The sequence below is a fragment of the Electrona antarctica genome (assembly GCF_951216825.1).
Source record: "Electrona antarctica genome assembly, chromosome: 4".
NCBI lineage: Eukaryota > Metazoa > Chordata > Actinopteri > Myctophiformes > Myctophidae > Electrona > Electrona antarctica.
The window spans coordinates 55,879,373-55,895,839 of NC_136809.1; the positions used below are offsets into that span (position 1 = coordinate 55,879,373).

General features: G+C 45.8%; 1 protein-coding gene across 1 annotated transcript; it reads left to right on the forward strand.

Annotated features, from left to right (window-relative positions):
- Nucleotides 1-14,045: 14,045 nt before the first annotated feature.
- On the forward strand, nucleotides 14,046-15,122 carry LOC306922137 (kelch domain-containing protein 3-like; the record flags this gene model as incomplete). Its single annotated transcript, XM_079499532.1, has 1 exon — nucleotides 14,046-15,122. One exon carries the CDS (start codon nucleotides 14,046-14,048, stop codon nucleotides 15,120-15,122), a length of 1,077 nt encoding a protein of 358 aa, XP_079355658.1.
- Nucleotides 15,123-16,467: the final 1,345 nt, after the last annotated feature.

The window sequence follows — 16,467 nt, forward strand, 5'->3', positions numbered from 1 at the left end:
TGCAGCCCGCCAGCCATGAGGGTGGTTACAACAAAAAGGAACAAACATTTCCCCCCTAAGAGCTCTCAATGCAGGCGAGCTACATAAAAGCATTGTACAATCAAGGCTGATGCTGATGTTGTTGTTGTATAGAGCACAAGTGTCTGTGTCAAACATCCTTTAATGTTCTATCCCAGCTGCTTTGGAAGCCCCATAACGGTTGAAATCACAACCGGTGGATATGCGGCGTTGTACATTAACCCATTAAGTCTTCTGAAAGAATATATAATTCAAAGATTTGTGCCGCATTTTCACGAAGTGGGACTGGAGGTGTTGAGTCAAAACTCAGGAGTATAGGCATCTTTCATATATGGCCAACACTACACTTCCCAGCAAAATGGCCGCTGCTAATTAGGAGCACCTGGAGGGTTTAAAAGGCCACACAAACCAACAGATACCAGAGAACAAACAGACAAACAGAAACCTGAATCAAATTCTTATTAGGACTACATTTGCCTCCTGTGTGATATCAGCGATATAGCTGAATATGGGTAGGCCGGAAGTCTGCTCTACTGTATTTTAATGGTTAATGTGGTTAAACGCTAACGTGACATGGATGCGTTCCAGGTCTCAATGGGTTAACATTAAGTTATAATGGTGGTACCTGGGGACTCTGGGGAGACACATTTTTTCTGAGGTGGTACTTGGTTTGGTGGTACTTGGCCTGCAGGTTAATATCGGAATACTGATACTGGCTATTATTGATTTCAGCTGTTACAATTGCAAACTTCCGTCTAAATGAGTACGTACATGGGGATTAAGGATTATATGAATATAGCCGAGAACACTGAGTCTATCAGTGATATCATACACGTATGATAAGAGCGTTGCCAAAAGTAGGCCCAAAGGGCAAGTTTCTGATAGTAATTTCTCCCCATTATGCTCCGTTATGTGTGTTTAGAGATGATATTAATACATAGAACCCTGGGAACATAGAACCTTTTTTGGGTAAGCGGGGAACATAGAACCTTTTTTGGGTAAGCGGGGAACATAAAACCTTTTTTGGGTAAGCGGGGAACATAGAACCTTTTTTGGGTAAGCGGGGAACATAGAACCTTTTTTGGGTAAGCGGGGAACATAGAACCTTTTTTGGGTAAGCGGGGAACATAGAACCTTTTTTGGGTAAGCGGGGAACATAGAACCTTTTTTGGGTAAGCGGGGAACATAGAACCTTTTTTGGGTAAGCGGGGAACATAGAACCTTTTTTGGGTAAGCGGGGAACATAGAACCTTTTTTGGGTAAGCGGGGAACATAGAACCTTTTTTGGGTAAGCGGGGAACATAGAACCTTTTTTGGGTAAGCGGGGAACATAGAACCTTTTTTGGGTAAGCGGGGAACATAGAACCTTTTTTGGGTAAGCGGGGGACATAGAACCTTTTTTGGGTAAGCGGGGAACATAGAACCTTTTTTGGGTAAGCGGGGAACATAGAACCTTTTTTGGGTAAGCGGGGAACATAGAACCTTTTTTGGGTAAGCGGGGAACATAGAACCTTTTTTGGGTAAGCGGGGAACATAGAACCTTTTTTGGGTAAGCGGGGAACATAGAACCTTTTTTGGGTAAGCGGGGAACATAGAACCTTTTTTGGGTAAGCGGGGAACATAGAACCTTTTTTGGGTAAGCGGGGAACATAGAACCTTTTTTGCGGGGGTAAGTGGGGAACATAGAACCTGGGGAACATAGGTACGCTCCCGAAAAAACTATTTTAATTTCAATAATCAGCATAAGTATATTGAACTGTTAACAGCAAGATTGACTTTGTATCGAATCGTTTTGCAATGCAAAGAGACGATTGTTACGGCTCTAGCAGTGATTCTCAACCCGTTTAAGTACCCCCAGTTTGACATGAATTAGTCTACGGACCCCCATTTAATGGCATTTCTATCTCTGAGACCCCGATTTATATCAATGATATTTTAACTCTGAGAGTGTACAACTGGTTGCATTTGTACACTCTCAGAGTTACAGACCCGTAAGGGTCCATATGGTTCCAAACGATCACTTGTATAAATCAGGCCACCTGATTTATATATATATGGATATGGTAGGACATCAATTCATAACTACATTGAGGATAGTCTCGCGTAGCCAGACAACTGCAGTATTCCACAATCTCAGAATGCTATATAGAGTCTGGAACTACACCTCCCGAAATCCGAGTCCGGAAGCTGCCATTTCCTTTTCTGCTAAGCAACAAGCTATAGATGCTTAGATGATTTCTGTTCATATTAGGATAAATGTGCACGACTGTAAAGAGGAAACGGAATTGGCGAGGAGGCTCCACTTCCGCTTTATAGTTCACTCATGACGGCTCTTCTGTTGCTCCAAGACTGTATGATGAAAGCATTTGGAAATGGCGAGAGGCGACAGTCTGGTAACGCGGGACTACATTGAGGATAACTCTTATTTTAAATGGTTCTGTGCATTCCTTTCACATGCTCTATATACCAATGGCTATACATGGACACCGCATCCCGGCCTTGTGCAGCCATAAAGTAAATTGTTGACCTTGAGGACATGAAAGAAGGGCCACACGTTTGCTCCCTTAAGTGCATTTTATATTGGTACATCCACCATAAATAAATGACGTTTCAAGTGAATGCTCTTCTTTAGATTTAGCTATACATGCATACAGAGACAAAGTCAAAGTCGTACGATTAGTCACAGACGTTACCGCAGTGAAATTTGTTCTCCGCATTTGACCCATCTCTTGGAACGGTGAGCCGCAGCGTGCGCCGCGCTCGGGAATCATTAGTTGATTTGACCCCCAATTCAACCCATTGATGCTGAGTGCCAAGCAGGGAGGCATTGGGTCCTATTTTTACAGTCTTTGGTATGACCCGGCCGGGGATCGAACCCCGACCTCCCAGTTTCAGGGCGGACACTCTAACCACAAGGCCACTGAGTGCAAACTGTGCAGGGTGTGACGAGGTCAGATCAACATATGGCATGTCAGAACAGGTAAACTCCATATATGGATATCCAAGGTTGGCAGTGGGGGCTAGTGTCTTGAATGTACAGGGTTTGACGAGGGCCCAGGTAGGGCCGGGCCTTAATTTTCGGCCCTGTGGATAACTCTAGTTTTCTCCAAGTGCCGGGCGCGGCTGCGCACTAAACTTTGGGGCAGGCTTTCCCCATCTATGGGGATGATGATGTCATAGTGATGTCACGAGACCTTGGCACAATGTAATCACATCTAATCTCAATTGTATTTTTGAGTGGTGCAAACCACTCCAACAACCAGCTTTGTCTGTATCTATGTTTGTGTGTATGTGTTTACCTGTACGTGTGTGTACCTGTACGTGGGACCCCAAAAAAATGAGCATGGTTACTATGGTCACTGACATTACGTCAGACCACAGCTGATCAGGCTATATAAGACCTTGCACCACTCAGTTCACACGGGTGTGATTTTTTTATTACAGAAACGTTTTATCAAAATGATTACTTTTTCTAGCAAATTCACCAGTTCCACTCCTCTGTTTCAGTCTTTGAAAATTCTTCCCATTTTTGATATAAACAAACTTCAAATATGCATTTTTTTATTCCAATCAATTCATAAACTACTCCCAGCCTGTTTTCAAAATGTATTCCATTTTAATAACGAAAACCATAATCATTACACCAGAGCATCCATTGATCTTCATTCCGCTTTCTTCAGGACAACATCGGCCCAATTTTCCAGAGGACCACATTTTTGGAATAACTTACCGTCTCATATTAGTCTGTACTAGTCTTAGCTCTTTTAAGAGACAATTACTGCAATTTTTATTAACAAACTTGGGCAACACGCCCTAGTCATGTTATTATTTGTTATTTATTATTGGAATATTTTTATATTATTATTTTTTTTTAAATCTTTCTGTTATCTAAGCTCAACTGGTAGCTTCTATAGGAAGGCCACTCGATAAGCCCCTTTGGGTTTTTTTGGCACGTACAGTATGTAACTAATCTTGTTTCTTATTGAAATATTTGCTTTCTGTATTTCTTTGTTTTTACCATATTGTTGTTGTTATGTACATATGTGCAACTAAACTAAACTAAACTACACTAATGTATGGGGGCTTTCCCCATGTGTGGGGATTTTTAGTGACAAATGTATGGGAATTTTGAGTGTCAAAAAACGCAAGATTTCATAGTTAAATGTAATTAGGTAACACCATTGTTTTTGGAAAAGGTAACTAGGTAACAGATTAATAATAGTAATTGCAAACTAACCCGTTACAAAAAAGTATTCCATTACAGTAATGCCTTTACTTATAACGCCGTTCCCCAACACTGACTGTGCACGACATCAGTTTGTGTTGTGAGTGACGTCACAGTAGAGTTTGTCGGCCTATATAAGATGTCGCTCACATCTGGAGAGACACTTTGAAGGGAATAATTGACATTGAAGACCTAGACTGACAGAGACAGTCAGGTAGAGATGTTGACCTGGACATCGACCCTGAGAAGAGGACCACAGACATCCCAGAGCTTCTTTGGTTGTGCTGCTGGACCAGTGGAGGACAAGGTGTATTCCTTTGGAGGGTTCTTCTATAACGGGAAGACCTACAGCAACAAGGATCAGATTGATGTTCACGTCTTCAATACAATGACTTTGTGCTGGACGACGTTGCCCCCGTTGACAACCGGAAGAGGACAATGTTCCCCTGAGGTTCCCTCCATGCGCTATGGACACACAGCTGTACTGATAGAAGATACCATCTACATCTGGGGAGGGATGGTGAACTGTAAGACAAAAGAGGTTAACAACTGCTTTACCATCATGGGGGACTGGGTCAACATTCTTTATACATTTGATGTCGACACCCACAGATGGTTCAAGCCGAACGTAACTGGAACTGTTCCAGAGGAGAGGCACCGCCACTCAGCCTGTGTTTTGGAGAAGGTCATGTTTATCCATGGAGGATATACCCAGCTGACCGGACGCACTAATGACATCTATAAGTTGGACACCACCACAATGACCTGGTCTCTAATCATCACCAGTGGCACACCAGCACCTGCTTCATCAGCTCACTCTGCCAACATCATCGGGACAAAGATGTTTGTATCTGGGGGCTGCAGGCACACCAGAGTGTTTGACACAGAGACCAACTGTTGGATGAACACACCCTCTGCACAGCTTCACAGTCAACGTCACAGTCATGCAGCCTTTGTCTACAATGGAGAGCTGTACATATTTGGTGGCGCCAGCTATAAGCAGAAGCAAGTCTTCAATGATCTGTGGAAGTTGAATTCAAAGACCTTCTCCTGGACGAAGGTTGAGCCCAAGGGGAAAGGTCCGGATTGGGTTGGTACAATGTGCTGTTGCCTTGTGGGAGATCACATCGTCCTCTTTGGATCACGACTCATCTTACAGATCTTACACTTCAGTCCCAGCCTCAAGACATTATGCAAACTAGCTGTCATTCAGAACGGTCTGCAGCAGTCTGGACTCCCACACAACATCAGGTGGGAACTGGCAGCCATGACAGAAACAGGATAAAAATGTTAATCATGTAGAAAGAACGCACAGAGGGATTCGTACCCGGGACTCCTGCGCGTCTGGCAGGTGTTCCTAGACATACTGTTGACCACGGAACATGCTTTCCTTCTGGGTGGACCAATGCAATTTACAATTTAGGCATTAATCAGACACTCTTAATCCAGAGAGATTTACAGTAAGCAAGAACAGAAACATTGTAATACATCAAATACATCAAAGTAGTCATCAAAATCATATGTAAGCTAAGAACCTTACAGTGGAATACAGTTAGGTTTACAGTTAGTGGATTATAGTCGAGAAAGGACTGGCAGTAGAAAAGGAGTGCAGGAAGGTGCTCGAACCAGTCGAGGACTTCAAGTACCTCGGGCCTGGAAAGCAGTCGAGGGGCCTGGAAAGCAGTCGAGGGGCCTGGAAGCAGTCGAGGGGCCTGGAAAGCAGTGGAGGGGCCTGGAAGCAGTCGAGGGGCCTGGAAGCAGTCGAGGGGCCTGGAAAGCAGTCGAGGGGCCTGGAAAGCAGTCGAGGGGCCTGGAAAGCAGTCGAGGGGCCTGGAAAGCTGTCGAGGGGCCTGGAAGCAGTCGAGGGGCCTGGAAGCAGTTGAGGGGCCTGGAAAGCAGTCGAGGGGCCTGGAAAGCAGTCGAGGGGCCTGGAAAGCAGTCGAGGGGCCTGGAAGCAGTCGAGGGGCCTGGAAAGCAGTCGAGGGGCCTGGAAAGCAGTCGAGGGGCCTGGAAAGCAGTCGAGGGGCCTGGAAGCAGTCGAGGGGCCTGGAAAGCAGTCGAGGGGCCTGGAAAGCAGTCGAGGGGCCTGGAAACCAGTCGAGGACTTCAAGTACAAAGTACCTCGACACCATGCACCCGTTATTTGTCTCCTCCACCACCTCAAAAACATGAAGGAGACAAAAGCACACACATGCAGTTTAGGCAGCTGTAGGCCATTTCATAAAAGTGCAACATTAATAGACATCATCTTAATTGAACGAGGTAGCTGGTCCGTCTATTTGTTATACCCGAACACAAATGTGCAATGAATGCAGCAGCGTTATACAACTTAGAGTTAACAAAAACAGAAAGGCGGCCTATTGCCTTGGTCTTATTTATTAATACAAAATGACTCATAGCCTACCTGTAACGTATGGCCCAACAGGGACAGGCGGCTCAGCGGCCTCACAGCACAACACTTCAGACATCAGTCTTAATTTAACGAGGTTTTTGTCAAATGCAAAGTCACATGCAGCATTGTGCTATAAGAACATGGTTCAAACTAAAATGAATGTAGGTCTACAGTGAATGATGCAACGGTTTTGTGCAAAACGACAGAATCAGTCTTAGACTTAATTCAATACAAATGAGAGGCTCAGCTGCCTATATAACCGCGCAACAGCAAAACCAAAATGAGCATGTTATGTGCATGGCTTCAGAGAGGAACGCAAATTGGTAACTGTTTGTTGCTGCTTGTTATTATGATAGTTGTTCCGTGAGTTTGGAAGTAAAGAAGAGCTTGTTAATCAGCAGACCATGACACAGCTTAACACAAATCTGCTTTACTTCCAAACTCATGGAGCAACTATCATAATAACAAGCAGCAAACAGAACAGTAACGATATTCCCCGCTGCACTGAAAACTCTCGGTTGGTGCACAAATAGCCTACACAATTTTAGAAAGCAGAAGGAATCTAGCCATGGTTTTCACGCCACCAGACGAGGATCATCATTGGTAATTAATTCCTCCTGTAGATAGCGAGTGAGTTTGGTTTCTGCTCAAACTCTCTTGGGCACAATCAGCGCAGGAGCATCGGTCATTGATTTAAGCAGGTCTCTAACCAAGAGTCCTTTTTTTTTTGGCTGGAGGTGGCCAAGTGCCACTAGCCTCGGAAACCCAGACGTTTTTATTTCCAGGGAGAAAAAAAAGTCTGGGTCCGAGTCCACTTCAAATTGGCATAGAGTAGCGCAAACGTCGAACACTCTCTGCTGATTTTTGATCGTCTGCACCTTTGTTAAATTGACGCACACACGCACACCCACACACTCCTCTCTCTCTCTCTGTCGCTCTAAGTAATTAGTCTCATGTCCAGCAGCTGCGCAAAGTTTCTGCCGGCGGATCCTGCCGGGAGCTGCCTATGCCATAGAAAGCATAGGTGAGTTCCAGGCTACAGTGCCATTGGCATTGTTGGCTCCGCGTTCGCTGCGTCCGTGGCCGCCGCGACGGCCGCTGCAGGGCGTCCATCGGCCCACTGTCAGGGATCCTGCGGTTTATTGCGCCTGTGCGTTTTTTCTGCCCCCAAGTTTCAACTTGTAATAGATATGCGATAAATGTGATAAGTGCGACAGCCCTAGTCACATGGACGGACCGCATCAGAAATGTGGACCTCTATGGGGACCTACCACGGGTCACAGACAAAGTCAGAGATAGAAGGATGAGGCTGGCAGGGCACTGTGTCAGGCACCCAGAACTTGAGGCAAGTAAATTGACCCTGTCGGAGCCAACCCAGGGCAAAGCCATGAGGGGAAAGAAGCATACCACATATGTAGACGTGCTGCGGCGCGACAGCTTGGCTGACAACACTGCAGAGCTCAAGAACCTGATGTTGGATAGGAATTTGTGGAGGACAGCGATCCAGGAATCCCGAGTTGGTGTTACTCACTCTCGCACAGGGCTTGACGCTTAGCATTTTTCCAAGTAGCACGTGTGCTACTAAGTTGAAAATTCTAGTAGCACACAAATTATTTTAGGAGCACGATGAAAAGTTAGCAAATAATGTGTTTTTGATACAGCTTTAGTCCCCACACGTCTCAATATTTGCCATTGACAATGAACGGAGAAATTAGGTCAAAATTCAGCTAAATATGACATACATTAAACATTAAACGCCATTGACATTGAAAGGAAAATTTACGTCATATGTAAGCAAATCAGCTAACCAATCACAGGCAACAGGCATTCTGATTGGCCAGTATGAGATGATTCATGATGATGTATGATGATAAGAGTGCCCCTCACTTCACACAGGTGTGATTTTTCTTTAATAAAGTGATGTGAGGCAGGGGCGGGCAATATGGCAAAATATTATATGACAATATCTTTTCAGAAATGATCACAATATTGATATTCATCTGGATTTTTTGTTGTTTTTGAGTGGTGCAAACCACTCCAACAACTGGCTTTGTACCCGTGTTTGTTCGTACCAAAAAAACGAGCATGGTTACTATGGTCACTGACATTACGTCAGACCACAGCTGATCAGGCTATATAAGACCTTGCACCACTCAGTTCACACGGGTGTGATTTTTATATAATCTATAGCCTAATCAATTTGTTTTTATGCTGATAGACTAGTATTGTAACATTCTCCTTGGCTTTGACTGCTTCAGTTCAGACAAAACAATTCGTACATATACACCTCGGCGTGGTGGAAGGAGGTGGTGGGGGGATCTTTGCCTTTTTTCCGTTGCTCGTTATGCAGGCCACTGACTAATATGTATCCAGCGGCAGCCAGGTGACAGGTCGGTCATTCGTATTGCGTTGCGCAGCCTGCGCACACACTTTTGTAAGCGAGGTGCTAAGCAAGGGTTGTTTTGGTTATCAATCAATCCGTCCACTCCATGTGCGTGCGCACGTGCACTCTTTGCGTGCACGGCTGCACACTGTTTCACCCACGTTTGGTAAAAGTTATATCGAGTGATGTTTGAACATTCCAAACTTTCCAAATAAGTTTAGTATTCAACGTGTCGGGGTCCAAGCAACTCCTTCTATGCTATCATGCTATCCTGCTGCGTTCGCTGCTGACAGGGAAGAGAACTGCAGCCAGCAACACAGGGAGGGGCGGGGCGGTGGGAGCAAAGGGGACAGATCTTCAAATGAACGCTGCATTGAGCCTCGACACGTTGTTAGCTTGTAGATCTGCTCTTTTTGGCGAACGACACCGCCATACTAAGAAATATAAATTTAGGTATAGAACCGCGACTATAGAATGTGCACTTGCCTTGTCTTTATCACGATTGAATGGTCAAATTCTGTAGTCGCACCGGTGCTACAAATTGAATTTTACAACTCGCACGGTGCTATTTTTAGTAGCATATGCGAGTACCTAGTCGCACTGTCGAGCCCTGCTCTCGCAGTAATTAACTAACTAGACACCACATGTCTTGAGTAGGGTTTAATATTTTCCCGGATTTGGCTAATTTTAAATCCCAGGAATTTTCCAACCTTTGCCCGGGAAATCCTGTGAATTCCCGTCCAAAAGAAAATAATAGTATGTATACTAATATTATGTAGCGGCAGAGCCTAAATCAATATAGTATGACACTATACATTGATTTAGGCTCTGCCGCTCTTCGCGTCTATCTTAAAATCAATCAAATCAAAGACAATTGCGCACTGCATCCATCGACATTCCCCGCTGTTCAGTCACAATGTATGTAGCCTACTACCGTAAATCCTCTTTTAGAAACCCGGGCTTTTATTTGTCTCAACCGATCCCGATACCGGGCTTTTATTGGAAGGAGGCAGCTATAAGAAGGAGGCCTATATTTCTACTTTTCAAACTGATCATAATGAACAAATCACATTTTGGGTCAGTTAGAACCCAGTAAAATGTATTGGGCTCATGTAGCCTATTGAAACCAAGTCCTCATGAAATATTAAACAGTGCAGTTGCAGGTGCTCAATGGTCATTTTAACTGTTCGATTATTGGCATATTGCCTATGGTAAATACCATAATAACATCAACACATCAATTTAACTTGAACAACCAATGTCATTGTCATTTGAAGCTATATGATTCCCTGCTTTCATCGTGAACAAAATAAAAATACAATGGCAGTCCCTCAGTCAAATCTGGTCACAAATATACCGGTATATAACTTCAACTGAGATAGACTACCACAGTACTGTGGTCTATCCTATTTATTTAACATTCAAATATATGTAAAGGCCTACAGTTAGGCTACTGACAAGTTCAGATGCAAATAATAACGTAAAAATAAAATGTATGATAGGCTATTTCATATAATATCAAATCAGAACAGTGCAACACTGCAGTGATCCAATCATCATGTCACAAACTCATTACTCACTCATTGTAGTAGCCTAGTAGTGTCATGGATGTAGACAGAGTCGAACCCAAGTGCAGAGTAACAACAAACAAGAATAGATACGTATTTAATAAAGAATAAGGCAGATCTTACACTGAAGTAGTAGGCAGGAATCAGGCAATTGCAAAATGACAAAGTAGTCAAAACAGGTGGTCTGGAGGAGGGACACAGGGGCCAGGCACGTGATCTCAGGTGGGCGGCCTGAATGATGGACCAGGGCTGAGTGGGTGTTGTCAGGTGGCCGGCCGGGGGGCCGGGACGTGGGAGAACAGACGACCTCTGGAGGACGGCCGGGACGATGGCCAGAGGCAGAGCTGCTGACTTCAGGGGGACGGCCTGGAGGCCGAGACGAGGCTGACAAGATGTCATCTGGAGGGCGGCCAGGAGGCCGAGACGAGGCCGACAAGAGGTCGTCAGGGGGACGACCGGGAGGCCGAGACGAAGCCGACAAAATGTAATCTGGAGGGCGGCCAGGAGGCCGAGACGAGGCCGACAAGAGGTCATCTGGAGTGCGGCCTGGAGGCCGAGACAAGGCAGCAGTGGTGTCATCAGGGGGACGACCGGGAGGCCGAGACGAGGCGGAGGGGTCGTCTGGCGGACGGCCAGGAGGCCGAGACGAGGCAGGAGACACTTGGGCCGAAGGCAGGGATGCCGCAGGCTCAGGAGGCGACGCCGGAGGTGCTGCAGGCAGAGGCGAGGCTGGAGGTGCTGCAGGCTCTGGAGGTGATGCCGGAGGTGCTGCAGGCTCAGGCGAGGCTGGAGGTGCTGCAGGCTCTGGAGGCGACACCGGAGGTGCTGCAGGCTCTGGAGGCGACGCTGGAGGTGCTGCAGGCTCTGGAGGGCGATGCCGGAGGTGCTGCAGGCAGAGGCGACGCCGGAGGTGCTGCAGGCTCTGGAGGCGACACCGCAGGGACTGCAGGCAGAGCTGCAGGCGGAGGAGACGGAGCTGCAGGCAGAGCTGCAGGCGGAGGAGATGGAGCTGCAGCCGGAGAAGGCGGAGCTGCAGGTGGAGGGGGCGGAGCTGCAGGTGGGACTGCAGGAGCTGGGGCTGCAGGAGCAGGAACTAGGGCTGCAGGAGCAGGAACTAGGGCTGCTGGAGCAGGACCTAGGGCTGCAGGAGCAGGACCTAGGGCTGCAGGAGCCGGGCCTGCAGGAGCTGGACCTGCAGCGGGCAGAGCTGCAGGAGGCAAAGCTGCTAGCTGGGTGTCAGCAGGCTGAGTGACACTGATGGCAGACTGAAGGGCAGGCTTGGAAGCAGGCTGAGACAGGGACTGCATCACTGGAGACCTGGTAGCAGATACAGGGCTGGTGGGTTGCAGACTCATGACTCCAAGCCGAATAGAGTGAGGAGCTGGCTGGGAAGCATGAAGCAAGCTAGTCTCAAAATCATTAAGCCTCCTACGGACAACATCCAAGTGTGTAACAAAATGGCTAACCCATGGCTTCTCTTTGAACCACTGTTGCAGAATAGAAATCTCCTCCTGAAGTCTAGCATGCAGGTTAGGGGGAGAGGCCATGAGATGATCCACAACATTTTCAAACTCCCCCACCTTCCTCTTGAATAGTTGTAACTCTGCTGGGTTCATATTTGTGGTCAGTTCATACTGTCATGGATGTAGACAGAGTCGAACCCAAGTGCAGAGTAACAACAAACAATAATAGATGTATACGTATTTAATAAAGAATAAGGCAGATCTTACGCTGAAGTAGTAGGCAGGAATCAGGCAATTGCAAAATGACAAAGTAGTCAAAACAGGAATCCAGGGACAAGCAACCATGACATCAAACTATGAACTGACAATAAGAGTTTGTAAAGAGTCCAGTTTTATAGGAGCAGGTTGATTGGCAAAGTGTTCACAGGTTGGCTGACGAGGGAGTTGAAGACAGGTGTGACTGCAGTGTGGTGGAAATTAATGTGGGAGTGGCCATGCTGGAGTCACAGACTGAGGGAGAGAGACTGTGACAAGTAGGCTGTGGGATAGATTTCACTTGCTTGGTTTTGTCATTTTCCTCCCTCCTCTGCAGTTAGACTGCTGCGCTCATTACCGGTAGTTTTATTGTCCGTGGCCATGAACAGTGCTTATTGGCGTTCTCTCCCGAAGTTAACATTGTTGTTGTATTGTGCGCGAGCCGATCGAGCAGCGCGACCAACCGCATCTGGACGCTGACGTGACAGGCACAGCCAGCCAGAGCAGCGAAGGTAACAGATACGGCACTTAAAAAACAAAACGCAAAAAAACCCGGCTAATAAAAGGAGGCCGGAATTTATATACTTAATTCAACGCCATTCCCGGTGATTAATAGGGGCCCAGTAATTAATAGAAAGGAGGACTTTATTGGAGGATTTACGGTACTCACGTTCCATTATATTTCCAGGACAGGAGTCTGATTAATATATGTCCATTTAGTTTTCACTGAAGTAACGCCAACAGAGTTATGTCCAAGTAGGCTAGTGTCTCTGTTCGAAAAGTTTACCTCTTTCATTCATCTTATTCGTGCAATGTTCCAAAACAGAGCTACAGCTATATCGTCGTGACAAGTGACAACTTTAAATAGGCTATTAAATATCTAATATTGTAAGTTTACGGTTTACATCAATCAGCCTCTCAAACCCATAGCTTGTTCCAATGCGTAACGTGCGTTGGGTCGGCTACCCCCCAAAAAACAGACGATGAAAAATGTCGACACGCCGTTTCAATGCGTGTTGACAGCTTTCATATCTGTTATTTTGCGGGACATTTCGTGCGCTGTACCCGGGGATCCCGCCATTAAACCCTGGTCTTGAGTGTACAGGGTGTGACGAGGTCAGATCAACATATGGAATGTCAGAACGGGTCAGCTCCATATATGGAGATCTAAGGGTGGCAGTGGGGGCTAGTGTCTTGAATGTACAGGGTTTGACGAGGGCCCAGGTAGGGCCGGGCCTTAATTTTCGGCCCTGTGGATAACTCTACTTTTCTCCGGCTGCCGGGCGCGGCTGCGCACCAAACTTTGGGGCAGGCTTTCCCCATCTATGGGGATGATGATGTCATAGTGATGTCACGAGACCTTGGCACAATGTATGGGGGCTTTCCCCATGTGTGGGGATTTTTAGTGACAAAAATGTATGGGGATTTTGAGTGTCAAAAAAACGCAAGATTTCATAGTTAAATGTAATTAAGTAACACCATTGTTTTTGGAAAAGGTAACTAGGTAACAGATTAATAATAGTAATTGCAAACTAACCCGTTACAAAAAAGTATTCCATTACAGTAATGCCTTTACTTATAACGCCGTTCCCCAACACTGACTATGCACGACATCAGTTTGTGTTATGAGTGACGTCACAGTAGAGTTTGTCGGCCTATATAAGATGTCGCTCACATCTGGAGAGACACTTTGAAGGGAATAATTGACTTTGAAGACCTAGACAGAGACAGTCAGGTAGAGATGTTGACCTGGACATCGACCCTGAGAAGAGGACCACAGACATCCCAATGCTTCTTTGGTTGTGTTGCTGGACCAGTGGAGGACAAGGTGTATTCCTTTGGAGGGTTCTTCTATAACTGGAAGACCTACAGCAACAAGGATCAGATTGATGTTCACGTCTTCAACACAATGACTTTGTGCTGGATGACGTTGCCCCCGTTGACAACCGGAAGAGGAGAATGTTCCCCTGAGGTTCCCTCCATGCGCTATGGACACACAGCTGTACTGATAGAAGATACAATCTATATCTGGGGAGGGATTGTGAACTGTAAGACAAAAGAGGTTAACAAATGGTTTACCATAACGGGGGACTGGGTCAACATTCTTTATGCATTTGATGTCGACACTCACAGATGGTTCAAGCCGAACGTAACTGGAACTGTTCCAGAGGAGAGGTACCGCCACTCAGCCTGTGTTTTGGAGAAGGTCATGTTTATCCATGGAGGATATACCCAGCTGACCGGACGCACTAATGACATCTATAAGTTGGACACCACCACGATGACCTGGTCTCTAATCAACACCAGTGGCACACCAGCACCGACTTCATCTCTTCACTCTGCCAACATCATCGGGACAAAGATGTTTGTATTTGGGGGCTGCGAGAACAAGAACATCAGAGTGTTTGACACAGAGACCAACTGTTGGGTGAACACACCTTCTGCACAGATTCTTCCAGAACAGCGTTACAGTCATGCAGCTTTGGTCTACAATGGAGAGCTGTACATATTTGGTGGCGCCAACTATAAGCAGAAGCAAGTCTTCAATGATCTGTGGAAGTTTAATCCCAATACCTTCTCCTGGACGAAGGTTGAGCCCAAGGGGAAAGGTCCGGATTGGTTTGGTTTAATGTACTGTTGCCTGGTGGGAGATCACATCGTCCTCTATGGATCACGACTCATCTTACAGATCTTACACTTCAGTCCCAGCCTCAAGACATTATGCAAACTAGCTGTTGTTCAGAACGGTCTGGAGCAGTCTGGACTCCCACACAACATCAGGTGGGAACTGGCAGCCATGACGACAGAAACAGGATAAAAATGGTAATCATGTAGAACGCACAGAGGGATTCATACCCGGGTCTCCTGCAGGTGTTCCTAGACAGACTGTTGACCACAGAACATGCTTTCCTTCTGGGTGGACCAATGCAATTTACAATTTAGGCCTTTAGCAGACGCTCTTAATCCAGAGCGATTTACAGTAAGCAAGAACAAAAACATTGTAATGCATCAAACACATAAAACGAGTCATCAAAATCATATGTTAAGTTAAGTTGCTGCGAGAGTGAGGTCTAGCCAACACCAACTCGGGATTCCTGGATCGCTGCCCTCCACAATTTCCTATCCAACATCAGGTTCTTATATGAACCTAACAGTGGATAAAAAAAACTGATGCTGGCATTCAAAGCAAAAAAGGTATTTTTTGTTAATGTAAATCGCTCTGGATTAAGAGAGTCTGCTAAATTTCTAAATTGTGGAATATCTATACCCAGTGAGCGATTACTATGTAACATAGGCATGTCTGTCTGTCTGTCTGTCTGTCTGTCTGTCTGTCTGTCTGTCTGTCTGTCTGTCTGTCTGTCTGTCTGTCTGTCTGTCTGTCACACCACCCGCCCGCCACCAGAGGGCGCAGCTGTATCACACACACACACACACACACACACACACACACACACACACACACACACACACACACACACACACACACACACACACACACACACACACACACGAAAAAATAAATAAAATAAAAAAACTTTAAAAAAAAGAAAGAAAACGTTTAAAAAAAACTGCGTTCGCTTCCCGCGTTCGCACGTCTTACTTTTTTACAGGAAACACTCAGATTTAAGATCTGTTTAAAAGGTATAGCAGTTCTGTTTACGTGCAACGTCCAGCGGTCTTCTTGGTACATTCATACAGTATGGTGTGTAGACAAAAAAATAAAAAATAGCGGTCCAATACATGCAGAGCTGACTCGGGTCCAGTTTATTAACCCATTTAGACCCGAGGACGATTCTACAAATGCCTTCTAAATTCTGACAGTTTTCAGAAAAACCCATGTTTCTGTCAGTGTTGCTCAACCTTTTTCATGTCAAGGACCCCCAGAAATATTATGTATTTGGCCGCCGACCCCCATCTGAAAATATGTGTTCCAGGGTTCGTTCACTCTAAAAGAATATACATTCAATGATTTGCGTCGCATTTTCACAATTTCCCCAAAATAGCAGATCTGCAAGCTCGTAGCGCAGCACTCAGTGCCGCGCTATGAGCTTGTAGATCTGCTATTTTTCAATAGCTAAAGTAGAACATAATGCTTGAAACGCCAAAAGGGGTTCCCGCCCAGAATGGGTAAAGTTAAGTGGTCAAAAGAGTGCAAATGCTAC